This window comes from Blastomyces gilchristii (assembly GCF_000003855.2).
Source record: "Blastomyces gilchristii SLH14081 genomic scaffold supercont1.2, whole genome shotgun sequence".
Lineage (NCBI taxonomy): Eukaryota > Fungi > Ascomycota > Eurotiomycetes > Onygenales > Ajellomycetaceae > Blastomyces > Blastomyces gilchristii.
In genome coordinates, this window is record NW_003101681.1 from 4390506 (window position 1) to 4416783 (window position 26278).

Below are 26278 nucleotides of genomic sequence, written 5' to 3' on the forward strand. Positions count from 1 at the left end.
TATGTAAGATGATGAATTCTTTCACAATATTTATACATTTCTCTGCAAGTGAGACAGTATATTCAACTTCAATTCTTTCTCATAGCATGACTGTATTATCTGGCTCAAGAGTTTCAATGATTGTATGTACAGATTCTAATAAGAACTGTAACATACATTGATACAGTGCTTTGATATGAATACTTTATTTTTCAGCACTTAATGTATCTTGACTGATGTCTTCTGAACAGATATGTTAATTCTTTGTAAGAATGTCAGATCTGCTGATGACTTCAGTATCTGTAAGAATTTCTGTACATCAGATCTTGTAGTTATTGTTATCAAATGTGATTACAGCTTTGATATTCATGACTTTTTGAATATTCTTTTGATATCTGTAGATCTCAGATTTGAAATCATCTACTGCAGAGATGACTACTCAATATGTACTTATTCTGTCACAGAATATTATCAGATTATTGAATGTCATTGATATCATATCATCTGAACTCATTCTAGGTATGATACTTGTGTGTCACACTTCTGTACATATTGCTTATAAGCTTGAAATATTATCATCTGATTCATGATCTGCTCTGCTATTTATAGATGACTTCATGATCTCTTCTGTGACTTCTATATATTGTATAGTATCTATTTCCTCTGATTCTTCATTGATAGATATCTGAGTGTGAAAATATGAATATAAAGTTCTTCTTCTATCACTCTGTGATGTAGACATACCACTCATCAGTCAAAGAAGAATTGAATGAAGGAATTGAAAAGAAAAAAAACATGTTATATTATACTGAAGAATTCTGCTATTTCAATCACTGATCAAGCAGATACACTTGTAATGTGCAATGTAAATATGATAAAAGAATTCTTCTATTTGAAGTGAACACATTCAATGCTTACACAGGTGTTTTTAAACAAAAGTAAAAAAAATGTAATCCTTTGTAAAAATATGCTATCCGGGCTATAACCTGTGGGATGGTTAATCTGTTGTATTCATGTAGGAAGAGCTAGCTATATATATTACATATGAGATCACGTGTAGGCGGAGCGGTCGCTACGGCAACGCCACTAGGGCGGATGCTACACTTCTTATCACAAGCTTGATGTTATACTGTACCACCTTGAAGCCTCAGCACAACTTGGCGCTTTTCTCTTGCCCTGTTCCATTGCTAAATAAGAAAGACATGAATGATAGCCTGGCTCCATTTGGCTTGAAATAAAAAGGGCAAACTGGACGACAGATGAAGAGGTTGCTCTTCCGCTCTGAGCACGACGATCGCTGCGAACCTCCTGGCATTAAAGCCTGAAAGTCGCAAGGGTAAGTAGAAGGAAAAGAGCTGTAGGCCATCCCAGCTACTCGATCTCAAGGTGTAGAGGAGCAATCCCCTAAGCACTCCTGGAGTAGCTAACCAGCTGAGCAGCCTTAAGCGCCTGGTAAATGTTCATATGGGCCAAGAAACTAGATCATTCGAGCAACCCAAGTGTCATACCGCTAGCACATTCAGTATAGTCTCCTATCACCCCTTGCGAAGGGCGTGGCACCTACTTTCAGAGCTCGCCACACTTTGTTTATTTACTCACCCCGAGTCCTCAGCCTCATCAAGAACAAGATGCATTACAATCAGTTTAGACCTCTGGACATGTTCAAGTGGCCTGGTGGTTGAAAGACAGAGAAAGAGAGAAAAGATGTTTTGCTGTGATCAGACAGTGCGGTATCTGTTCATATGAAGGCAGGAAAAGAAGGGAATGTTTAGAGCAATTGTCTCAAGAAAAGTGATTGACATGCTAGATCTTGAATGCCCCCAAATAGAGTATTCCAATTATTTACTTGTACACAACATCTTTATAGTATTGTAAGATCTATAACAGTGTAGCCAGGCTCCACTACTGATTCTTTGGTGATCGACTGGTCAACATGGGCACATGAGAGGGCTAACACTTTCTACTGCAGGGGGAAGAATTTATTATTCAACACCTTGAAGCCAAGGGTGTTTGACAACCTGGCCAGCAGAAAGACGTTTCTCTGGTGAAAACTGAAGAAGTTTAAACAGTAAATCCTCAAGCTCGCTGGCCTCAGCTTCTGTCAAGCGCGTCCCCAGCGGTTCAAGCCAGCTATGTGTTGAATAGGAGTCCAGATCAACCTGTCCGTCTTCCGCCCCAATATCCCTAACCTGCTGGCCCAGTGGATACTCCACTGCCAGTGGTATTCCATTCAGCCATGAATCCCTCGGCTTTCCATCATTGTTGTTGAAATAAGTCTGGCGCGCTGTCCAGGCACTCCACCAGGGCTCTGGTAATTTTCCAAATGTCTGGACGATTTGCCGAAGCACCTCGTCTGGTCCGCCAAAAAAGGAAGCAAATAGCTGTGTCCCGGCGCGGATTTCATAGATGATGCATCCCAGCGCCCACAGATCGGCCCATACACTGGCCTTGGCATCAAATATCCCCTCGGGCGCAAGATATGAGAATGGAGTCCTGAGTCCCGTGGCAGGGGGGGAGTTTGATAGAAAAGATTCCCCAAAATCAATCAGTTGAATGTTCCCGGTGAAATGGCGGGTGTCAAGGTCTGAGATCTGAAGGGGCGCGACCAAAAATTCCGGCGCGCAAACACTCTGTTCTGCAGAAAGGGGGCGTAGACTCTCTGTGACTGGAGGCCCGAATTGCTTTGTTATATCTTGATCTGACCATTTGATATCGGCCAGCTGGAAAAGAATGTTTGATGCAGTGAGGTCTGTAGCATATGGGGGTTAGTTCATGCACTTGTAGGATAATGGTGGACTAGTAGTAGTAGATACCTCCATGAACAACACCCTGAGAATGTAAAAATTCTATAGCTAGCCCTACCTGCTTTGCAATTTGGCGTGCGGCATGGCCTCGCAGGCGGCGACATCCTCCAGGCTGGCCGGGTGATTCTGATAGTTGGCTTAAACTGGGGCCAGCAAACAGTGATACAAGGCAGGTATGACGGCCATTAGGCCCCTCTGTGTGAAAGCAGTCATGCAGTGGCAAGATGTATTCACGGCCTAATGTGTGGGATGGATTGTTTTGAAGATAGCGAAGAATTTCAGGTTCAGGGCAGGCATTTGATCTCTCCGCTGTAAGAATTTTCAGGGATACAAGTCGTTGTGATAGTTCATCCCGGGCCAACCATACAGTTGAGCTTCCCCCGAAGCCTAATTTGTGCAGCACGCGGTATCTTCCGTGAGAAAAAGCATCACCAAGTTGGACAGGGTGAAATCCACCCTTTCGATAGTTCTCAACATCCTCAATATTATCGATGGAGGGGGGTTGATACGCCAATTGAGCAGTACTCATGTTGCGAGTGATGAAGATCTGGAATAATTTAGGGAATATTCGGGGCGAGGCGTTCAACAGCTGCTGTGTGTGAACGAGCTGGAAACGAATCGAATGTGATGAGGGAGCAATCATGATGAAAGAAGAAGAGCTAAGCAGCTCCAGAGCACAACAGAGTACAGGGTAACTAATAATAATAACTTAACTAAAGGCTCGGAGCCGGGAATTTCCCACTTTTTCGTGATGTAGCCGAATGAATGGGGTTGCTCAGATCAGTGGTCGATACGCCAACTTTCCAATGTCAATGCAAATTTTCGATGCATGCCTTCAGCCCAATCACCTTGCGAGTCTCACTCAACCCCTCGCCAGGCTCCATGCAACCAGGGTTGTTGCCTTGCCCTGATGGGCGGCATGAGCTGCAAGCACCGGCTGCCCACATCCAGTCAACGGAATTTCTCGCAATGCCCCGGAGACAACACAGGTTGGCCCCTTTGGATGTTGTTAACTACATGTTGGGCGCTTGGGAGCACAAAGTCTGGAATCTGGCGCGTCCACGAAAGAAAGAAGTGATGGCAATATGTGCAACTCTAATCCAACTTGGTTGTTTACGGGCCATTCATTGGTCTGTGTAGCAGACCATTTTTGAGTGGAATTTCAAAGATTCAAAAGTGATTGACCTATCATTGCTATATCACCTACACCAAGGACCGCGGATATTTACCAACAGGCAACCTAAAAACCCCCAACTACGCCGAACTTTCCATTTTCCTTGAAGACTCTTGAAATGGCTACTCGAGTTATGACAACATGCCGCGCTCCCCCAATTCAGCAGTTCCAGCCCGGTATCTTATATCGGACAATTCACATCCATTCAAGCCACGGATGCCCTAGCTTTCGGAGTGACTCCGTTAAGTACTGGATGCTCCACTACCTGTTGGCAACGGCCACGTCTTTGGATTTGGTCTCTCTGGCGTCTGATCCAGCATTTTGGTATTCGCGTCGTCGAGGTAAACATGCGCCGCAACGCCATCACCGGTGGCGCCTGCCATGATAAGTTACGTACATGGCGGCAGGGGAGCAATACTAACTGTTTTCGAAGTTTGCTGTTATATGATTTGTATAATTCTTCACCAATACCCCATTAACTCTCGTTGTCTTATGGGGCTCGGCACTGCGCCTAGTCAGGGGGTGCATTATCTGGCAAGAAGGCGGATACTCTACCGTATAACAGCTCTATCCTTGTCCAGAGTTTGCGCAACGCCCCTCACAGTTGTCTCGCAAAGGCTAACGAGACCGGGAAACCTCGTGGCACTTGGCTTGTTGCATTTCCAAATGATGGTCACGACCTTGAGAGCCTGTTGGGACATATTTGAGGGTTGAAAGAGTTCAATGGTACTAGTAACTATCGCGTGTAGGCACAGTGGAAGGCAAATCAATATTGCAGTTCGATGAAAATGAAGGAGAGAGGATTGAAATCCAGAGAAACGCAATCTCAGCAGAAAAGGAGCTGTCTATTTATGTAAAGCCAGGACGTGACTGAATGGAGTCCCTTAGATATCTCCAAGCATTGTGAAACAGCATGACTGCCGGGGGCTCGTAAACCCCATCCTATTCATACGCAGTAGATGCGGGGACCTTGCAACGGAATCGAAATTTTTGAATCGAGTGGCTATCAGCAGGAGTTCATGGCTGGCGGCTACGCCGCCGCTGTCACTGTGCCGTCCTTGGCAGCTAACCTGTAACTTCATGCCATTGGCGCTGGCACCATCCATCAGCATGATTGGTGGTCGGGGCACTGAAGGCCCTTTTTGCCCTCTGCTTCAGATGATGGATATCATGTCTTCTGCCCCCTCCCCGGCTCTCCGCTGTTTGATTGCCAATACACCGTGCCTACTCTTCAATGGGAAAAAGGAAAAACAAGATAAACAAAGGAGGGCTTCGTAAAGCCTCAAACTCTGCCAGTATGAATGAAAGTGATGCCTTCAGTGCCCAGCCTGAGATTTCGTAGGTTCCTTCTTGTCTTTTGAGCGGTGTTCCACCACTTCAGTACTGTACTTGCTAATTTCAAGCACTAGACCATATTGGGATCGCGGTTGCTATCTTCTTGCTGGGAGAAATGCAGAGTCGTATACAGTTCCCTACCATTTCCTGAAGAAGTACCCGTGTTTAGTATCCCAAACCAGGCCACCATCACTGTCTGATCCCCCGGGAAACGAGCATGACCATATCATCCGATTCGTCGACCTAGATGAGGACATTGCACACACAGTGGTACATTTTCTCTACACCGGCGAGTATGAGACACTGCGACTATCCATGACAGAGTCCAAGAAGGTGGAAATGGAAAATGAGTATAGAAAGGAGCGTTGCGGTGTTTAGTTTCACAAGCAAATATGAATTACCTCCTCTGGTGGCACTTGCAATGGAAGCTATGCTATGGAGAAGAATTGCAAGTCAGTGTCGTTGCTGGTAGTCCTGAACGTTGGAAGTAAGGAATATAAGAGACTGTCGCCAAAGGATAAGTTATGGCTTGATGGTCACACCAGGGTAATGCTTCAGAGTGAGTTTGATGATGATGATGAGAATGTGTTTATTCATCAAGATATTCTGAAGTATGTGAAGAGCTCTTTCGGCAGGATGTTATTCAGGGTGGCAGTAGGAATACTCAGCACCAGGTGTTCAATTTTACTGCGGACGGACGAACCAGCCAAGCAGCACAGTGGCAAGGGACCGGCAGACTGTGGTGAGGAACCTGCCAGTTTCCCTGAGACATCTGTCAATGGAGAGTTGCCTGCATTGGAGGACCTTGCTTGGTGGGTTGGGGGGAGCAAAAAGAAGGAACCATGTCAAGAAGCGCAGCTTGCTCCAGGCGATTCTCCTGAAGAAGCCATTGCTGAGCGGCTAAAGGATGTTAAAAATGGCGAAGATCTCGTTCCAGAGGAGCCACAAAAGTCTCTTCCACCTCAAAATATGTGGGAGACTTGGGCCAGAGGAAAGAATGAATATTGTCAAGAGGCACAACTTGCTCCAGCTAATTCTCCTGAAAATGCTGTTGCTGAGCCCCTAGAGGATGTCAATGAGCCTTTGGAGGAGCCTCCTGCGGATGTTGCTGAAGAGCCTGTTCTACCCGAACCAGAGGAATCTCCTCTTCCACCTCATGATACCTGGAGTCGTCGGGGGGGGGACACAGAAGAAATCGAAGAAGAAATCGAAGAAGAAATCCTGTCAACAAAATCAAGCTGCTGAAGAACTTCCTGCGGGTCCTCCTATTGAAGCATCCTCTTGGCCAAAAGAAACTTAGACGAGCTGTATGTTTGGGAATTCAGAACCTGATAGCTTGATGATATTTGTGGCGTAGGCGTATGTTACTTACTGCAGTTGTCTTGGGGCAGTTTTAACTGACTTGCATTCCCCATATGAGATGCACTTGGCTTCTGATGTTAAAAAGGTACTAATTATCTTGGAGCATCTTGAGTTCTATGACAATCACCATCTCTTGGTTATGTTCTCTGATTACAGCCAATTTCCAGTCTAATTAATGTACACATGAGACTCTATTAAATATACAGCAACCATCTCGAGCAGCCTTAAGCTGATACTCTCAATAAGATATTAGCCATTGCCAAGAATGGAAATCACAATGGTGGATGAAAATGGGAATGCGTATGATGAACATCCTTGGCATGATGCTGCGGATGCATTGTATTTGTAGTACAGAAAGTTCACACCAGTTACACTGCTCATCCTGCAGATGATGACTATCATAGTGTTTGGTAAGACACCCTGGGTCATAAAACATTCGGCAGCGAACTTCATCTGGCAACTTTCTGTCAGAGAAGCACTGAAAGCATGCACGTGGCTTTGGAGCTTTTTCAATGTGTTCTGTAGTAAGACGCAAGAGCTCATCATGTGACAAGAGATGCTTCTTTTTCTCACTGTCATCCTTTGAGTGAGGGTCATCATAAGGCCCACTGTTTCCCGCAGGTGGTTGTGTTTTCTTCAGGCGTTTGCGGAGAGGGCCCTCTTCCGATGTGTCACAATAGAGGACCACATAATCAACAGCTTCATTGTGGCATTGCCACTCTGCTTCCAGAGAATCAGATATGGGATATGAGAGAATCTTCTGTAGGAGCCCAAGCAGAGTGGGATGCATGTTGTCCTCTGATGATGATGACTCCTCACTTTCATCCGCCATGGTCCCCAAAAGCTGTGCCTCGATGTCGAGGAGAGACTGCTTTTCATCAAACTCTTGTCGCACCTGTTTCCGCAGAGCCTTGCCCTGAGAAGTCGCCTTTGCGTATTCCTGACCTCACGCTCTTGTCGCCGGATACGAGATTCCTTGTCTGGTGGTATTCGGCAGTAATGGTCTCCAATTTTTGGCGGGCGGTCACGAGCTCTGGGTTATCTTTGATGCGTTTTTTGTCTTCTGTGGTTAGATGCCGCGAACGCCGTTGGTCCCTCCATCGGTCCAGCCGCGCGACGGACCGCATCATTTCCTTGTCCGGATCAAGGCCGCAGATGGACCAGATCATCTCAGTGCCGACCGTCCGGGGATGATAGTGGTCAATGAACGTGCGACGGTCCGCATGTTTCATGATTAGCATCCGTTGTTCCTCGCTAGCCCATCCTGCGAAGAAGGTAAGTCAATCAGGCCTTCATTAAAGCGCGTCAGATATCATGGATGACCGAGCAGGATTACATACCACTCTCATTGAGGATCTTTCCACTCCCGTAACGGAACCGGTGTGAGAACATGGAATGGAGCCAACCATGGATCTCTCCGAAAATTGACAAAAGGCGACCCATCATGTGTTTAAACAATGGCTGTCTTCGCCGGATAACCGGAGTCCCCTTAACCACCTCAGTCTTACAGAATACATACCAATCGGCCGTCTCACGCTTCAAATACAAAGGCATTTGCTGGCAGCCCCGTTTCACAAATAGCTTTCGCAGTTCGGCCATGGATGTTAGTCCAGGAGCTTGGAATGCCTTAGCATGGAACAACATCCCAAAGAGGTAGGTATGCGGGTAGAATATCAAGGACGGCCCATAAATTACTTCAGGAAGGGGAAATGTGATCCTGATTGCAGTTAGCTATGCTGTCAATCAGGGTTTGTGACAGGCTAGAGGTTGAGGGAGGTAAAGTGTCAGTTAAAACCAAGCTCAAAGGCAGATATACAATTTTATTTCCCCCATAAACTTTTTAACACCCTGAGCTGTCAACTCCACTAGCGGAATTGGAGGTCCTCCATGGGGATCCTTCTGGAGCGAAAACTGTAGGTCCTTATACTGCATTCTTTCGATGTAGAGTAAATAAGCCTAGAGTATTGTATAGGCACACTTGGATCCGCTCAAATCCAAGCCAGAATCTTTTCTCCTGAGTTGACAGGATAGTTTCATTGAATGGAACCATGTCCTCAATGTATACAGGGATCTTCTTGCCCCCCTACGTATCCAGGCCATTCGTGTCAATCAGGTATTTGATACGCTATGTAGTCAGGTCAGTGCCGCGTTCATCTTCCAGAATTCAAGATATTAATCTACCCGCCGCACATTACTGCCGTCTTCATCACGAATTTTGTTTTTGGTGACTCTCTCATAGTAAAGGCGGAAGCTCCGCCAGTCACCCTTGAATGAGCTGGCCTTGTGAATACCCTTTAGGTGTCGACCGTCCTTCCCTCGCTTGAGCTTGAGGCACCAGCCCAGAAACCGGTGGATGTCATTGTCCGACGCTTCGCAGAGTGCACGCTTGGGGTTATGCCACTTGCGTTCATCTGGCAGCTGTCGTGCTTTGACTTTACAGTACCTACTGACTATTAGGGAAGGGAAGGAAATCGCTGGTGTATCATCAAACCAGGGAAAAGGAAAAGTGACCAACTGTAGCCAGCGTTTTTCAATGCGTCCTCGCCGGAGAAGTGTTCCGGCTGATTTGCCATAATCCTCCGGGATGGCCGACAGGTCGACCCCGGTGTCATCAAGAGGATCATTGCTAAAATCTCCTTCATCACTATTCGGACGCTTTGCCGGACGTTCAGGAACATCGGGCTCAGTAAGGTCGGTCTCGAGGGGGGCTTCTGACCTACCATGCAAGTCAGAGTAGCTTGACTCGCTATCAGACTTTTGGTCCTGTGCTCTGCGGTGATCATGATCTCGTCGGTCAATAGAGCGCTTCATAGTCAGTTAGGATTCCGCTAGCGAGTTAGATTGGTAGTAGAGACAACAGAGGAGGCCAGTATGTCCCAGAAAAGGGAAAGCTGCAGGTGAATGTTGGACAAGAGGTGACGGAGGTAAGCAGCAAAGGGAGAAGTGTCTGTTTCCTGTTTCGTCGCTCTTCGGAGGTGGTTGAGATCGAATGTGAATATGTTGAGGGAGCCATGGCCAGGAACGAGGCCCATGCCCGGTGTGAGCCAGTAGGCGTCCATGTAGCCATTTTCGGCGCCCTCATGAAACGTCGGAGCGGCGATGGGTGAGCTGGGTGATTGATGATGAGTGAGGATGCAACCGCGTAGTTTCTTGTGGGGATAGGAGGGAAGCCGAACTGGCGTTGTGGGTGCGTGGTGAAAGGAGGCAGAGAGCGTGGCAGAATGGTAAATCACCAACGCTTCACCTTTGTAAATCAATTACTCCGTAGATAGCAACTCAGACGTCCAACACAGCCATCTTGTTGTCAATTTTGATGTTTAGGTCCCATGCCTATTTCTCTACTCTGGTACATAAAATTCACTTGGTCCTCCAGCAATGATATGAAGAACAAGTCCAAGGCAACGTCATACAATACAGTGTGTATTTGAATATCTGACGGCGTTCGAAGACAAAGAGGTCGCCAACCATCATCTCAGGAAGAGGCAAAAGAGCGAGATAGACGCCGTCGATCCAGGTCCAGCAGCTCCCCATCAACAGCCGCTTTACATGAGCCCATGTCTAGGCTCTCAGTTTCAAATTCAACGACATCGTGTGGAAGCAAGAGAAAGCTGTCTTGGGTTAGAAAAGCCTGCCGGTAGGATGTTTGGGGATCTTTGTTAGGGAGATTTTGAAGGCACTGTGGATGGGGCAGCTCATGAATAACTCAGTTAGCCAAGTGTATTGGATATTATACTATGGTTTCGGAGAGACAGAGTGAAGTGGACGCTGAGTTGTTTCTTTCTTTATATTTGTGCTACTTTGGTTTTCTTCGGATTCAGAAGCCCTTGCTCTTGTGATGGAGAGATTGACTCGAGTATATTCCTTTTATCAAACAATGCATGTTAGTGAATAAAAATCCTTAACTGCATAATAGCACCGTCAGGGGATTTATCACAGGACGTATACGTACCTCTATTGGTAAATCATCGCATGGCGTAGCACTTTAGCCTGATGCCCACGATCTTCTACTTACCCCGCCTCGATCCATGCCGTCTTGTTCCCAGTCCGCTATATAGCCGTTTTTTTTAATTCAAACTTTTGCAGTTAGGTATGGTCCGCTTATTCAGTTGTACTAAATGGCGATCTCTTACGAAGCTGGCCTTCAAAGCAGATAAAGTGGCTTTTTTACTATGAGCGCGAAGACGGACGATCAGAGAGCTCGCGAGAGCTTCGCGACCTTCCTCAGTTACTATCGCCACAATCGCGATTCCGGGAATGTTCCAGATTGGGCCAACGACCCTGAAATTGGCACCATCATCATCGGACTTCATGAGGGAAAGGCAAAGGAAGACAGACCTACACCATCGACAAGGATATTAGATTGGTGGAGATCGTTGAACATATAGACAAAAGGGCCAAAACGCAAGTCACGTTCAAAAAAGCGTGAAGCCACAGCCCTCATAGCGCTAAGGGCTGATAACTGCCAGATGCCATCAAATCTGTCCTTTATTGCATTCGGTCGATTGTGTAGACAGCTGTCGTGAAAAGCCAGTGTATCAGCCACGTACGAATCGACTGATGTATATGTCATGTCTCTAGGTATATCCACTGGGATCTCCTCGCTCTCCAATTGATGGATTTTTAGTGAAAGTGGCCTGTTACTCAACACCAAGAATCCATTGTCGTTGATAATGAATGAGCCAATTCGTGGCACGGGAACTTTGGCAAGCTTTAATATTATCTATGTTAAACCTTTGAACAGGTTGGCGTGTAGGTCTTTATCATGTCGCTTGTCATTCCAAGAACATGAGAGCATTGTACCCTCGGACTTGTCTATGTACTGGATCAAAAGATAGCCAGCTCTAAGACCATCCAACATCAGTCCCTTACGGCGAACATATCCAGAACGGAGGTTCATATCCAAAGAGCTTAAGTATGTAGCAACGAAGATAATGTAAGAATCGTGGAAGTAGTGGTAGATTCTCAGCAGCTGTGAACTATGGTCTTGTTAGCCAAATACTCCCCACCAGACGTATAGATAGGTCTTGATTCGAGTCTTACACTTTGGCCCGTCGAAATTGGGTACTGGTACCGAAGCGCAATTCGCTTCCAACCATGCATAAGTGCCTACTTCACACCGTATCTTCTCATCTGCATTCCCCGGTCGAAAGGATTCACCAACCCGGGTGCAATATTGGGAACCACATCAACACCTCTTTGCGACTGCGAACAATGATGGGAATACAGACATTGAAGCTTCCAAACAGCCAGTTATTGAAACCATCAGGCTCACATTCCTTCAGAGATATGCTGAGGTGGTACGCAGCAGCTTTCTGGACCAAGTTTGAATGCTTGAGGAAATGAGAGAAATATTTAACCGTTTGTTCATAAGTCTTCAAGACCAATAAGAATATTGGTCTCTTCCTCCCTTCCCTTGCTGTGGAGTAAATCACCTCACCCCACTTCAATCGTCTGGTTCTAGCCATGCTCTCAAGGTAACTTATTAATTAGTAAGTACTAAGTAGGCACAAAGCAACCAGGAAGGAATAGTTGCTGTGTTTTGGCAAGGTCGAAAAAAAAAAAAAAAAAAAGGGTGAAGCGATAGCAAAAAGCAGCAATATTTGTTATGTTAAAGCGGCGTGCTCTCAGGAACCGACGACGGCCACATAAAATTTACTCAAGACCGCATCAAATCCTCCAGTTACTCCGTACCTGGCGCCTGAGGATCCCACTGTGGCGCAGCGGTGTTCTCGTCTCGCTCCCCATCACCAGCCAACAGATTTTCCACGATCTCCAGCATTTGATTCGACTGATTCGGCTCGCTTTGTTCCCCTTTTCCCCTTCGCTGCTCGGGCTGGCTGAGTCTCCTGCAGCTAACTAACCATTTTTACTCCTTCCAGGGCTACCCCAGTTCCTATTCCCCTGCCCGCTCTCCTCTATTGTACACAACCATCAACACCCACTCGAAACCAAACCCTTTGTTCCGGGATGCAGTGATAGTGCTACTTTTCAGGAACATTCGCTGACTGTTTCGCCGATCGGTGGGCTGAGGAACCAACTGAACTGGTGCGTATACGGAGTATATATATATTATTTTATCCTTGTCCCAGGTCGTTCGTCGTTGGGACTCCGGGCTCTGTGGGCGCGCTTTCGTGCGGTTTGGCTCCACCCGTGGCGCGCAGTGTTCCGGATTCTTTACACTTTCCTTTTTCCTGGACTGCCAGCAACACCACAAAAGCCCATTGGCGCTGACATGAGAACTTGACAGAACTTGACCCTTCCAGACCACAGAGACATTCAATCGCGAAAACTGGTAGCAATCAATTCACACCCCTCACTTCGTCGAACGACAAACCACGCATCCCCCGCAGTAGGCGCCCTGTCCCCAATAATCTCGTCTCCAGTGGCTACCATTCTTTGATTCTTTGCAAAACTCTACCCATTGGGGATTATAGGGGATTGCTTGAATAGGACAATAGTTGAAGTAAAGCGAAAGCAAGGAAAACAAAATGGCTGATTATCGCTCGCCGATGCTGCAAATCCCTCCCCGTAAACCCCTGGGTTCCGGCAATGCCGGCCTACAATTCCATTCCTCTGACTCTCCTAGTCCGCAACAGCGTCAACAGCAGGAAATGAGACCACAACCACATCAAAGTCGGCCCCAGGCCTCTTCTTCCTCATACTACCCACACCAAATGCACCCTCACCAACAAATGCCTCCTGGCGTACACCACCCACACCACCCACAGCAGCAGCACATGAACCCTAATTACCCAGGGCGACGGGCGTCAAATGGGACGATATCGACCACATCTACTGGAGGAAATAGCCCTCTACCTTCTGGCCTTCCTAATTCCCACGCTGATATCCGACGAAGCTCCTCGTCACGCTCTGGTCATGCTCCGGCTCCGATTGGTTACGTCGCGCTGATGCGAAAACAAAAGGCCACCGTATGGTGTGACCGGGCGCAACAGGAAGACCCGCGCGTAGTCGCCCAGAGACGGGCAGCAAAGCAACGGGCAGCCATAGAAGTGCATGGGGGAGGTGGTTGGAGTGCCCCGCTGACCAGCACAGGCAAAATACGGCATAATACCTCCTCGCGCTCCATGAGCTATAACACAGGCACCATGGTTGGTGCCGGTGTACCTCTTCGATTGAGCGCTAACGAAGTTGGCGACGGTGAAGATGACAAGGATAACGACGGACCCCCCTTCCATCGCCGAACGGGCAGTGGGCGGAGTTCCACGGGCAGCAGTCGGTTTCCCAGCGGGTACCAGAGACCACAGCAGGGCCGCTTTAGCAGTAGTAGCAACAGCAACACGCCGCCAAATACGGATCCAGCGGACCGGATACAGACCGACATCCCTGAAATCGTGGAGACTCCCGCTCCTCTGAAACCTGACGAGGAGAAAGAATATTTCGCTAGCAGCAACGTAGATTCTGGCGCGAATGGCAGCTCCGCAGCAGCGATAGCGTCATCGAACCTAGAAACAGACAAGTCCAAACCCGACCGCCCTGGTAGCACGCATAGCCAGGCCAGTGAGCTGGAGGAAGACTTTGGCACGGTTACGGAGATGGCAGCGCCAAGTGGAGCCGTTGCCGCAGCGAATAGAGTCAAAAAGGTGGATGATCTTAAACGGAGGGGTAGCGTGGATGATCGATCTACCAGGATGAGTAATGTGAGGCTTTTTGTTGCGAATCCGGACTTGAGCGATTGAGCGGGTAAAGGCAAGAGGACAGCGATGGTTTTTTTTCCTTCTCTATTTCCTGCCTTTCTTTATATATTCTAATAGTGATGGCGCGGGGAGCCGGGGTAGGAGCTTTTATATTATATATTATTAGTTCGTTCTTTTGGGGAGAGCATGGCTGGCACACTGTGATTTCCATTTCTTCTTTCACTTTTTAATTCATTTATGTCACGTCAGGACATCTCCTGTGGTGTTGTTACTCCCCATACGCACGCCCTTAGGTATATTTTAATACTTTACTATATTTTCTATTTCCTTTTTTTTTTCGTTTCAAAACTTTTCTTACAGTTGGTATTATTATTATATTTTCTTCCTACATTTCATTCTCGTTCACTTTCTCAATCTCACAGAATTTCCCTCTTCCACCTTTACCTTTTGTTTTCCTCTCTATACTCTATTCACATCACTCCCCCCTCGTTTTTCCCCGGCTCTCTTTCATAATGCTGCCATCGTCGGATTCGTCTTTTTTTTTTCACCTTTCCGGAGGCAGAGGGGAAAATAAACACCTAGCTGGGAATTAGTTTTTAATGCTAATGCTACTAATTTTATCAGTACTCCGTAGTTAGTAGTGTTAAAAGGGTTTACCCGTTCCGATGTAGATCTACTGGCTACTTTCTCCTTCTAGGCCTTTTTTATTTCACTATATCATGGTAGTCATGGATGAAGCAATCTCCCCTGTAATATTAGACATAATCAACTAAACGTTGGAAGTAGCATCTTTTCCATCTTTCTGGTTTTATTTAACCTCTCAACCCTTTTCTGGGACGAAATTGATATCACGTGACTGTCACCAATTTGACGCGAAACCAATGCCTGGATTCAACTGACGCGTCTGGACTTTTGCATCTCAACTTCAACGCCCTACACCGCTGCACCGCAACTCCCACAGCTGCGCGATCAATCGAGGTTATACTAAGAGCAAGATAGAGAGAAAGGAGTTGCATTGCCTGGTGGAGCTTGCTTATTCTATTTTCTTTTGTGTTATTATTCCACTTTAAGTCTTGCCTCAAATCGAAACAGTAGGACGTCCACCCTCCTCATTCGCTTGACTGACATTCATTCTGCAAATAAATCACGATACATTATACATCATATTGGCATACAGTTTGATTACAGATTTGGAGAACGTGAAAAGGACCATTTAGCCATTGACTGCCATCATGGGCGGGGAACCACTACCGGGCTCCACGAGTCCCTCGACATTGTCACGGAAGCGGTCGTTTAGTGAAGTAGATGGTTGCGCACTGAAAACCAATCCACAGGATAATAATGGTGGAACTGGTTTACCAGAGGTCGTTGTCCCGAATGATGGACTTCAAGAGTCCAGTACTACGCATACCGCTGGGATGAAATCTGAAATACACCCCTCGATCGAAACTGCCGGAATTCCCCAATCCACTACCACGACCAAATCTTCTTCCACATCAACATCGACCGCCTCTTTGTCTGTCGATTCTCTTCCACATGCCGATAGAATTGGTTCCCCTGACCCATCCATTTTATCGCCTATCCCCTTACCTAATTGCATTGACAATATCCAGACCCAGAGCCAAACCCCCCCACCCCTACCTGCCACCCCCCCAGCTGCGTCGGGGTTCGTCTTACCAAATAACAATAAGAAACGGAAGTTATCTCCCGCTAGCAATCAGGCGAGGGCATTGGAGAAGGAAATGAAGGAGAAGCAGAGAGCGGAGGAAAAGGCCAAGAAGGAGGAGGAGAGGAGGAGGAAGGAGGAGGAACGGAAGAAAAAGGAAGAGGAGAAGAAGAAGAGGGATGAGGAGAGAGAGGAAGAGAGGAGGAAGCGGGAGGAGAAGAAGAAAGCAAAGGATGAAGAGCGGTTGGCGAGGGAGGAGGAAAAGAAGAAGAGGGATGAGGAGAGGATGAGGAAGGAGAAGGTGAGGTCATTGTATTCCTTTTTTTTTTAAACCCTTTTCCTTCCTGTAAATCTGTTGAGGAATTTATGTGGTTTCTGGGCTTCCTCGCTGACTCTGTTTGTTTCAGTCTCAAATGCGTTTGAATGCTTTTTTTGCAAAACCAACGACACCCAATTCGGCATCAACTGCGAATGCAATAGACGGGAGAAATTCTATTCCGGTCAATGATTCGAGCGGTGCTTCTGCGGCCACGAAATCTGAACAGAATCTTCTTTCTGACTACGAGCAAGAATTTCCTCCTTTTTTCTTGCAGTCGCATGTGAAACTGGCACCACCACATCGTTTTGAACGGGACACGGATTCTCTCAAATTCGCTTGCGAGAAGCTTGATTCGTTATTTAAAAGAGTTACATCGTCCGAAGAGGAGGCACCAGCTATGACATTTCGTCCTTCAGAACTATTCAATATGCTACCTTATAAACGCCGGCAGGGCAAACCAAATGGCCCCACAGTGAGAGAGATTTTACATATGATGCAAGATGCAGCTTCGAACACTATTGATTTGACGGGAGATAAGAAAACTCAAAACCCTGGCGACCTGCTGAAGAAGATTCCAATGAAAGTTTTGAAGTTTAGCGAAGATGTGAGGCCACCTTATCAGGGTACCTTTACGAAACGACTACCCGAGCAAGAGGCCAGGAGACTATGTCGAAATCCCTTTGGGCGGATAGTCCCGGATTTTAATTATGATTATGATTCAGAGGCTGAGTGGGAAGAGCCGGAGGAAGGCGAGGACCTTGACTCAGAAGGGGAAGAGGAGATGAGTGAAGATGGGGATGGAGACATGGAAGACTTTTTGGACGATGGTGATGATGATGCTGTGGGTGGGAGACGAAGGGTAATTGTCGGTGACCTGGAGCCAGTGTGCAGTGGGATACATTGGGAAGATGAAGGCGATATCGATCCGATGATGAGTTCATGTCGGATGGAGGTTATATCAGGTAAGGGGCCAACATTTTATGGAAGAAAACGCCTCTTTCGGACTCTGAACCGAACAAATTATGCTAACTAAAACCACCAGAAACTTTAAACTTCCCCATCGACCCCTTCTCTTCAGTATACTGGAGTAAACCTACACCGGCATCCCGCTCGCCCTTGAAACACCTTACGCATCGTTCCAATCAGCCTTTAGACCGGGCTGGCGCCATGTCCAGTGACCTTTCTCAGAAGCAATCTTCACAATCCTCTGGATTACTCCAACCTCCTTCCACCACCCTTCCTTCAACCCTAACTACAACACTACCGTCGGGACAATCCACTCTTCTTCCCGTTGCAGTATCGAATCAGAAGCCACGACGCTCATTCCCGCCGGATCAGGTAGCGGAGTTTAAAGAGGTCATTGACGGAAGTAATTTAACGAAGGCGGGGTTGATTGAGGTGTTAAAGAAGCGGTATGTGTGTTCTTATCTTTCCGCCATTTTCTTTGCCTCGTTATTTGCCTTCACGCCTAGTGGTGGGGAAAGGAGGAGCCTGGGATGTTCGTCCATCAGAAAAGCAAATTGACAATTTAAAAAAAAAAAAAAAAAAAAAAAAAAAAAAAAAAAAAAAAAAAAAAAAAAAATCCACTAACGAGAAAAACCATACAGATTCCCAAAAGTATCCAAGGACATCATCAAAGACACGCTCACCTCCACCGCACAAAGACTCGGCCAGAAAGAAGCAGATAAGAAATGGGTTTTAATATGACAAACTAACTATCACCCAATTTTACATAACATAACTAACATACGGAGTACATCTCTTTAAGATGACATATGAAACCAGAGCGCAATGCTCCTTTTTTATTTCCATTTTTAATACCCATGTCACCATATGCCCCTTTTTGCCTCTATTTCATCTGGCGCGCTCCGATCATTATAGATGAAAATTCTACATGTAGATGATAGATGTATGATTCTTTTTTATTTTTTTATTTTTATTTTTTTTTATTATCTATCAACACTACATAAGGAAGTATATAGCCTATTCATTCTTGTACTCTTGTCCTGATTGACCATGATAGCATTCTGCAGCTGTGTATGATGCTACCTGCCTACGTATGTACATACAACTCCACCTTCCCATCAATTGAATTAAATCCACTTCATTTATCTGATACATACATGCATATGTCTGTACATAGACCGCCTCACCATCTCATACCACTTCCTCTGCCAGTGATGAGCGCGTTTAAGTAGAAAGTAACAGTGATTACTTACCGATGACACTGACAAGTAAAACCAAATCTTCCGTTTTTTTATTTATTTGGTCTCTCCTTTATATTATAGTCAAGATAACCATCCAAAATATAACACAGAGCCTCAGAAGAAGACCTGAGAATAGACTCCTCTCCCTTCATTATTGCAAACCTGCCCATCCATCCGTCCATATCCAACAAAAAAGAATAGCATACTATACATCTATAGTCCATAATTTCCCTTTAATAGCCGCATTACCTATCTACCTAGTCCACCAAAACACCACCACCACCGCCATAACCCACAAAAGCCCACAAAAACCCACAACCCAACCCCCCCCTTCCCCCCTCCCTAATAACAACAAGATCCATCCCCCACCCTCCGAAAATCTGCATGTCCCAAAGGCGTTTGCTTCCTATACCATTCCATCGGCACCGGCTCCGGAAACGGGAATAGCTCATGAGGAATCGGGCGTAAAGTATGATATGTCTGCGTCTGTAGACTCGACTCATAACTCGCATCTGTCACTCTGCAAAGCTCCTCGTAAATAGGGTGCGACTGCGTTTGTATCTGCGTCTGTGTCTGTATCCGTGCCTGGGCCGCGCTTCCCGCCCAATTTTCTTTCCAGCGCTTTCTCATTTTCTTGACATACCCCGAAAGGGAGTTGTGGTAATGATGACTTTTAGACACTTGACCCTCCTCCTCCACACCCCCCACCTCATCCTTGTTGGGAAATAAGTGATAATCATCCGTGCCAAAGACGTTGAGGACATGTGGATATCTAGCCTTGGGGAGGCTTACCCCTTCAGAATTAGATATCCAAGCATTTTGTCCCGTGAGTTCACGCGGGTGGGGTTGCCACGAGGAGATAATCACAGCATCAGTTCCGTCCCCGGTCGACATGGGGCGAATACAGCGATGGGTTCCGCGTTTCCATGCTCCTCGTGAATAACTGGGGAGAGTGACGAATGAGGATATATACGTCTTACGGTCCTTAATATCTGTCTGACGAATGTGGTGCCATGGGATGATATCCAGTTCCATTGGTCCATGGATTTCTATTCGTTTAGCGGCTGGGAAGCAGTTTTTGCTCGTGAGGCCAAGAAGTAGATGGTGAGAAAGCTCTGTCTGAAGGTCTTCTTCGGCGTGGTTACCTTTTTCTTCAGCTGGGAGTGTTTCAGATGATGGTGAGCAACGTGTTACCCATCCGAGGATTGCACTGGAAAGTTCCGTGTTGATAACCAATGAGCGGAGCTTTGGACACAGGGGAGCCTGCAGTTCCCCTCGACATCTGGAACAGGAACTTTGGGCAGGTATGCTTATGAGGCTCGGGCATAGTTGCCTAATCCTCAGGCGGAGGTGGGTGAGGTTTGGGAGCAGCTTTGCTATATGTGGGCATAGATGTTCGCCGTCGGTGTAAACTTCGCAGCCCGAAGTGTCAATTTCAACATCACTGCATGTGTCCGGGAGGGATTCCAGGAGAGCTATCACAGCAGAAGCGGGAAAGCTCGGTTCAGCCGTGATCCTATCAATATCATCACCTAATCCAGAATCTACAGCACAGGCTGGCTGATGGTCGATCCGTAGGGAGAATATTCGAAGGGCTCGCATAACCCCGGCCATGATTGTAGCTAGATCTCTCAGTAAATGACCCAGGGGCCAGGCCCTAGCTGCAGTAGAGCTAGGGTCTACTGCGGCGACATCCAACAGCAAGCTCAGTGACTGGATAGTGAAAGCCTTCGAGCTGAGTGGTAGTCTTGCGCTTTTCACGAACCGGCAAAGGTTATGATTCCGTAGAACCACAGCAGCTTGCAACACGGGTATTGCCAATGAATACCATTTCTTGCACACAAGCAGGCATGGGAGGAAGATGTTGATTGATGTGTTCTCCCGGAGACGTAATAGTATCCTTTTGAGGGTCGCATCGTCTTCCAAAAGCACTTGATGACTGGGGGAGAGGGTGTGGTATGCAACTGCGGAGGAACCCGACGTCATTTCTGCTTTCTTTTTATTGGCAGATAAAGTCGAACGAAAGGCGGGAAAGCAAAGGCAAAACACAAGCCAAAAGAGAACTTGTATGCACTATGCATTTGGTTATCAACAGTGCATGGATATGAGGCGCCAAATCACAGCATCTCCTACTACCAGAGACTGGTACATATTTGACGACTAAACAGCTCTCCTCTTTAACACGATATATCTATTGCACCTTAGATGTATTCTTTGTTGCATGTAAACAACAAAGATAAAACCGCTAAGTAGAGTTTAATAACTGGCCATTGGAAAGAGCAGTGGAAAAAGCAGACGGCGTGGTTTCTTTCCCGCTTGATGAAACAAACTTCCAGCTGGCAGCAGGAGTAAATAAACAGAGCGTTCAATCAGCGCGGAAAAGAAACATGCGAGGCAGGTTATGCATGAGAGCAAACAGCACAACTCAGATTGCCAGTAGGGAAGTGGGAGAGCTGCTGGCATGATTAGCTTAAATCTGTATATCGGGTTGGTTCTGCACATCTTGAATGGAAATTGTCCTTTCTTGAGATCTCTATCTTGTTCATTGTGTCAAGTCAGCTAACAGGGGACGACGAATAACGAGTAAAAATCCTCGAAGGACCCGCTTGAATAGCTACATAGGTCTGCAATATGACAAGGACGGGTGAAGGACTTCTTCCTCTTGGTTGGAGAAACGAGAAATACAGCCACTTGCATCTTGAACAGACCCAACATAATCGGAGCCTGGCCAAAAAAGAAAGAGAAAGGTACCATATTCAAAGGCAGAGGCTACCTGGGTAGAACCAGGTAATGTGTTCCATTTGTTTACTTTTGCACTTCTGGTATCCGGCTAACTACCTAGGTGTAGCTGGGGTGGATACATGTAAGAGAAGACAAAGTATCTTCTTCTTCTTCTTCTTCTTCTTCTTCGAGAAATGAGTGGAGCATATATCTTTTTTCCATTTCCATCACCAATAGAAGACACCAGCAAAAATACAGCTGTGTGTACCTCCCTAAGGTATCCAGCTGCCTTCAGTTTAATTCCAACGAACCACAGGAAAAAAAAAAAAAAAAAAAAAAAAAAAAAAAAAAAAAGGGCAAAGGAAAAGCAAACGATGCAGGAATCAACAACAACATAACTGGCAGATTTCCCATATCCTATTTCCGCCTGACCAGTTGTTGGGAAACGCAACCCGGCGCGCGGAATGAGCTTGATTGATCAGCGCAGTAAGGGGCAGGGGGACCAGCAGAAACAAGCCAGTAATGGAAGGACAAAATAATTGAACACAGCCCAAGTAACCCAAGTAACTAACTACTCTCCCGTCCGTCCCCATGATGTGAGTTCAGCTCCGATGGGGACAGCATCAACAGGCGCAGGTGTGGTGTAAAATTCTCGTCGACCACTCATGCTCCCCCCAGCCGCCACCAGCGATATACCCGATATTCCACTGATGGGGATGACACGTGGGAATGGGGCGAAAAAAGGAAAAAAGGAAGATCCGGACTGGAGCGGGATACAGAGGAGAGACAGACAGTAAGTACGGAGAGAAGGGAGAGGGGAGACTGAGACCATGTCGTGCTGCTGCTGCTGCTAATGTTGCTTGCTTCTGCTGTGTGCTCTGGGCGTTGTCGTCTGCCTTGTCGCACTGTTGAAGAAGTTAATACAGAGTAACTTATTTTACATGATGAGATGTTTGCTTGTTTAGACATGCTTTTTTGAGCCAGTTGGGTGCTTGGTGGAATCTATCCTTCCAGTGGTGAGTTGAGGTTGAAGGAGAAACTATCAAATTGTTGTTGATCCACTGTCTGTATCCAACCAAGCTGGATATAAATTGTTGCAGCAGCGGCCATGATGATAATATTCCTCGTCTTCTCTCGTTAATTAGTCTCTTTTTAACAGATTTCCACTTGCTGACGGGGTGACTTTCATATAAAAACATATCAAATATAGTTAAAGAAAAAAATATAACTAGTTAACAAAACCAAAACAGAAACAAACAGAACAAACCAACCACTTGTGTTGTCATCTTCCAGCCATTCCCCCTGTCTCTCTCTGGCTTGGCTTGAGGGTATGGTATAACTACAGCTGGACGGGTTTGTTTGTTTTAGAAGAATAGTAAAATAAAATAATAAAATAACAAATGGTGCCTGTCCGGCGAGCCAACCAGCGGCCAGCAAACCAATTAATGCGAAAATGCATGCAGTGCCAGCTCATCAGCGCCGATGACACCACACCAGCACCAGCACCAGCACCAGCACCAGCACCGAAACAACGAAAACAAAACCTAGTGCGCGCGCTTTTGATTCGACGCCTTTTTTTGTAGGATTGCTAGAAGGGGGGAGAGAAAGAGGATTTTTTTCGTCGTTTCTATTTGAATAACCTCAACTAAATAATCTAATTCATCTAATTCAGTTGGTCGGTTCCTTTCCTCTCTCCTCCCGACATACAGCATACACATCCTCACCCACCCCGCTGATGGATGCTGCCCTTAGACCTTGGTTGCATTGGACCAACGATGTGCCAGAGTTTGATCTGCGGCCGCTGGCTACCGCTTGCTTCCAATCCAGACTCTACAACAACTTACAGGGGGAATGGCCGTTAGTTAGCCCAACCCGGACAGAAATCCATCCCTCCTCTCGGCTACAGGGCGACACAAAGGGGAATTAATTCGTTCAACTAGATACGGATTAACGTTACCAGGTATTTAACTAGTTGATGGGTGGGTGGCCGTTCCAAGCCCGTTTTCTACCTTTTTTCTCGAGAGAAGGGGGAAGCTAAATAAGAGAACGTTTCATTCCCTACCCCCTCGAAAGCCCCCTCTTGCAGGGCGATAGGACGGGGGGGGAATGCGGTTCGTGAAGAAGGCCTGTTGATACCAATCAACATCTTTCGCCGGACAGTTGCAGAGCAGAAAGAACAGAACAGTAACTACATGGGTGACTCGATGACGTCTATTTGTATCATTTGCTCCTAGTTAATTCCTCCCTTCCTCCCCCTCTTCTTTCTTCTCTCTTTTTTCTTCTTTTAGTAGTAGGGCTTTGAGCATGCAACTCGGCGCGCCTGAAATGATGTATCCAAGTGAAGTTACACGGTTGGGATGTTTATTTCTTCCAAAGTTGGGCTGACTATTTAAATAGCCGAACGAATTTAACATAGACTGCAAACTTCCCGGTGACAAGCTTGCCCATTTGCGTATTCAGAGTTGCACCTTCAACAAAACTCATAAATATATATGTCCATTTTCCGATGGACATCGTCCCCCAAGAGGCCGAGGAGCGGGAATATCATGGGACACTTTCCATATGTGGTCAATAACATCAAAAATCCGATAGAGGCAATCGATGCTGGTATTGACAACGACTTGTTCACTCGATTGGATAACAGCCAACAGAAAGCGCTCCCAAAGAACTTTCCCCTTCAGTAGCGCTTGTGAAAGACCAGAGGAGATCAAAAAGGCTCTTCTGGCCACCGCCAAGGAGTAGCTGAAGCTCAGATGCGAGAGCCGGTGAATTATAGGTTCATCTGGCGGGCGGAACAGAGAGAATATTTCCGCTCGTCGTCTAGAAATCGCCGCTGTCACCGCGTTGCTGTGTTACTTCCTTGAACTTAAGAATCGTCGGTGTTTCCGTCTGTATGATTTTAGGGCGAAAGTGGTGATTACCTTTCTTGCTACAGAAGTCCTCCAGTTGCTGCCGCCTCTGAGATGGATAACTACCGACGTAGTGAGATCACTCCACACCTTTTTAGCCAACTTGCTTTGCAATTCAGCAACAAGTGACTGATTTAAAATGACTGTAGCCTTTAAGCAGATCTCCCATTGTGCAACTCTGAATTTCTCGCCTACACTTGTTGCAGGACTGTTGTTCGCGGTCGTAGATACCATAATGATATGACTAGATATGGGGTCGGGCTAACTAAATGTCTTCAGGGCCTTTATTTTATTTTATTTTATTTATTTATTTTTTTTCATTTCAAGCGAAACAAGCAGTTATCTGTAACTAACTTACTGAGTAACTAGTATTTTTGATTAACAATCCACAATGACGCCAACGTGCGCATCGAGGTTGAGGCCAAAGACTCTGTGAGAGATTCCCTGCTGTAGCCTCATGAGGAAAATGCCAGTTGCCGCTAGCTAGATTAACTTAAATATAATACACAAACATTGAATCCCCCTATTTAACCTAACTAAGTACATGTACATTATAGTTAAAGGATGATCGGTTGAGGATAAACAAATAAACAGGGTTTGAGCCACGCTGGGTAGCAAATCTCCCACTTCAGGGCTCTAGAGAACGTCGAGAAAATGAAGAGAACCGCAGAGAAATTTTGGAGAAGACAGGTACATTTTACAAACTCCAGGAAAAAGCACCACAAAACACCAGACAACACAAAGCGGGAAATCGATAACGAAGACGGCCAGGAATTTCGAGGTCGAACAAATACTGGTCAACACAGGTAATCAGCAACAAGCAACACTATCTTGTCAAATGGAAAGGATATGATACCGCGGAAACACGGGAGCCTTATCCCTCCTTATCTATGGCTTGGATATCATCCTTTAGAGCTGGTATAATCGCTCTCTCAAGGTTGTTGTTGATGGTTGAGCAGTTCGCCTTGATTTCACTTCTCAACAGAACGGGGTAATGGTTGTTTCAGATCGAACGCGTTGTTGGTTTTGCAGCTTCAAGAAGCTTGGTTTACCAATAATGTTTCCTTGGTCACTGTCGCCTCAGCAAGATTTGCTTGAAGATGGTGATACTCCTCCACCAGTTGAGAATAAGCCAATCGCCTCTGGAGATGGTAGGCCTCAGCCTGTTTAATGCGTGCTCAAACTCAGCTATCTGGCTGGCATCCATTTCTTGTTTAGCAAGGACGTCTTGGATAAAGGGAAGTTTAATGGAAATCGGATGGTTGTTCCAGCTATATAAGACCGCCCACTCAATTCCTTCCTACAGAATCTCAAAGTGCTTTTACATAACTCACTGGCATGTCAAAAGCAGGTTAGGGTGAGAGCTGAAATTATCTCGAGTTCTAAAGGGAAGAGATTTATGGAGAAAATGGCCGAAGCTTTTGGATTGAGACTTTGATAGAAAGTTGTGAATCTGGAAAGGTAATATACAGTGCACCACTCGAGTTATCATAAGAACAGAAGCCCACAATTAGAACTATTAAGTGCCTTTGGGATCTGCCAGCCCAGGTGGCAATTTATACTGTTTTGTCAAGAAGAGAGGATGAAATGATGCTTCAGGCCCTGCACCTTGTGCCTAATAATAAATTAGAAGGAGGAATATATTCTCACTACTAGGCTATGCTCCACAATTTCAGAACCTTCTCCCTCTGAAAGAAAAGCCGAAGGAATTTCCATTCAATCCAAATCGTACTCTGTTTGGTGATGTTGAAATTATTCAAATCTCCAATCAGCATAGACTCGGAAGTTCTCGTCCACACATTTGGAAAGGTGAGAGTGGGCGTCAACACCCATAAATGTACATGTACAGTGTCTTCACAAGAGATGGATTTGATATACATGAGACTCACCAATCCCAGAAGCACTGAACACAATTGATGGCAATAGTTGTGGCATCAGCATATTTCTTCCCTGTGGCCTGGAATCAAGCCAATCTGACACTATCTCTCGCGCGGTACTTCTCTGGGGTGAGTGCCTCGCCTAATCTTCTTCTGTGTCGCCGTCGACTCTCCTTAATGCATCCGGAGGACTTCCAAAAGCAAGTCGGTCGGGAAACCATGTTATCCGCATAGCAGGAGGAAGCGGGGACCAGAAAAAGATGTAGTGGC

At 46.2% G+C, this 26278-nt stretch overlaps 9 protein-coding genes across 10 annotated transcripts; 4 read left to right on the forward strand and 5 right to left on the reverse strand.

Moving 5' to 3' along the window:
• Positions 1–1961: 1961 nt before the first annotated feature.
• BDBG_01330 (CMGC/SRPK protein kinase) lies at positions 1962–3426 on the reverse strand (the record flags this gene model as incomplete). Its single annotated transcript, XM_002628376.1, has 2 exons — positions 1962–2728; positions 2793–3426. The coding sequence occupies 2 exons, from the start codon at positions 3424–3426 to the stop codon at positions 1962–1964; spliced, it is 1401 nt and encodes a 466-aa protein (XP_002628422.1).
• Positions 3427–4508: 1082 nt separating this feature from the next.
• BDBG_16354 (uncharacterized protein) lies at positions 4509–4658 on the reverse strand (the record flags this gene model as incomplete). The annotated part of the gene is made up of 1 exon (XM_031724321.1): positions 4509–4658. One exon carries the CDS (start codon positions 4656–4658, stop codon positions 4509–4511), a length of 150 nt encoding a protein of 49 aa, XP_031576394.1.
• Positions 4659–5254: 596 nt separating this feature from the next.
• Positions 5255–5670, forward strand: BDBG_16355 (uncharacterized protein; the record flags this gene model as incomplete). Its single annotated transcript, XM_031724322.1, has 2 exons — positions 5255–5295; positions 5367–5670. 2 exons carry the CDS (start codon positions 5255–5257, stop codon positions 5668–5670), a joined length of 345 nt encoding a protein of 114 aa, XP_031576395.1.
• Positions 5671–5727: 57 nt separating this feature from the next.
• BDBG_16356 (uncharacterized protein) lies at positions 5728–6917 on the forward strand (the record flags this gene model as incomplete). Its single annotated transcript, XM_031724323.1, has 1 exon — positions 5728–6917. One exon carries the CDS (start codon positions 5728–5730, stop codon positions 6535–6537), a length of 810 nt encoding a protein of 269 aa, XP_031576396.1. The 3' UTR covers positions 6538–6917.
• On the reverse strand, positions 6743–9465 carry BDBG_01332 (C2H2 finger domain-containing protein; the record flags this gene model as incomplete). Its single annotated transcript, XM_031720282.1, has 8 exons — positions 6743–6822; positions 7027–7549; positions 7605–7918; positions 7995–8371; positions 8471–8587; positions 8742–8779; positions 8836–9097; positions 9170–9465. The coding sequence occupies 8 exons, from the start codon at positions 9463–9465 to the stop codon at positions 6743–6745; spliced, it is 2007 nt and encodes a 668-aa protein (XP_031576397.1).
• Positions 9466–11776: 2311 nt separating this feature from the next.
• On the forward strand, positions 11777–14934 carry BDBG_01334 (uncharacterized protein). Its single transcript, XM_002628380.2, has 3 exons — positions 11777–12077; positions 12149–12699; positions 12902–14934. The coding sequence occupies exon 3, from the start codon at positions 13143–13145 to the stop codon at positions 14349–14351; it is 1209 nt and encodes a 402-aa protein (XP_002628426.1). The 5' UTR covers positions 11777–12077; positions 12149–12699; positions 12902–13142; the 3' UTR covers positions 14352–14934.
• Positions 14935–15221: 287 nt separating this feature from the next.
• BDBG_01335 lies at positions 15222–18527 on the forward strand. 2 transcript variants are annotated; one of them, XM_031720284.1, is made up of 5 exons: positions 15222–16276; positions 16383–17256; positions 17337–17706; positions 17902–18351; positions 18438–18527. In XM_031720284.1, exons 1-4 carry the CDS (start codon positions 15542–15544, stop codon positions 17999–18001), a joined length of 2079 nt encoding a protein of 692 aa, XP_031576399.1. In that variant the 5' UTR covers positions 15222–15541; the 3' UTR covers positions 18002–18351; positions 18438–18527. The 2 variants fall into 2 exon arrangements, with proteins under 2 accessions (XP_031576399.1, XP_031576398.1); XM_031720283.1 differs by having other exon boundaries at positions 17902–18527.
• On the reverse strand, positions 18392–20876 carry BDBG_01336 (uncharacterized protein). The gene has a single exon (XM_002628382.2). The coding sequence runs from the start codon at positions 20485–20487 to the stop codon at positions 18844–18846; it is 1644 nt and encodes a 547-aa protein (XP_002628428.1). The 5' UTR covers positions 20488–20876; the 3' UTR covers positions 18392–18843.
• A 3166-nt stretch (positions 20877–24042) lies between these two features.
• BDBG_01337 (uncharacterized protein) lies at positions 24043–24513 on the reverse strand (the record flags this gene model as incomplete). The annotated part of the gene is made up of 3 exons (XM_031720285.1): positions 24490–24513; positions 24144–24396; positions 24043–24111 (listed from the first exon to the last, which is right to left on the reverse strand). The coding sequence occupies exons 2-3, from the start codon at positions 24363–24365 to the stop codon at positions 24043–24045; spliced, it is 291 nt and encodes a 96-aa protein (XP_031576400.1). The 5' UTR covers positions 24366–24396; positions 24490–24513.
• Positions 24514–26278: the final 1765 nt, after the last annotated feature.

Bases quoted from the DNA above. Each gene is read 5' to 3' on its own strand.
- BDBG_01334 (XM_002628380.2), top strand. From the start codon at position 13,143: ATGGCTGATTATCGCTCGCCGATGCTGCAAATCCCTCCCCGTAAACCC.
- BDBG_01335 (XM_031720283.1), top strand. From the start codon at position 15,542: ATGGGCGGGGAACCACTACCGGGCTCCACGAGTCCCTCGACATTGTCA. The intron at 16,277-16,382 runs GTGAGGTCATTG...TGTTTGTTTCAG, and splicing joins AGAGGATGAGGAAGGAGAAG to TCTCAAATGCGTTTGAATGC. The intron at 17,257-17,336 runs GTAAGGGGCCAA...TAAAACCACCAG, and splicing joins TCGGATGGAGGTTATATCAG to AAACTTTAAACTTCCCCATC.
- BDBG_01336 (XM_002628382.2), bottom strand. From the start codon at position 20,487: ATGACGTCGGGTTCCTCCGCAGTTGCATACCACACCCTCTCCCCCAGT.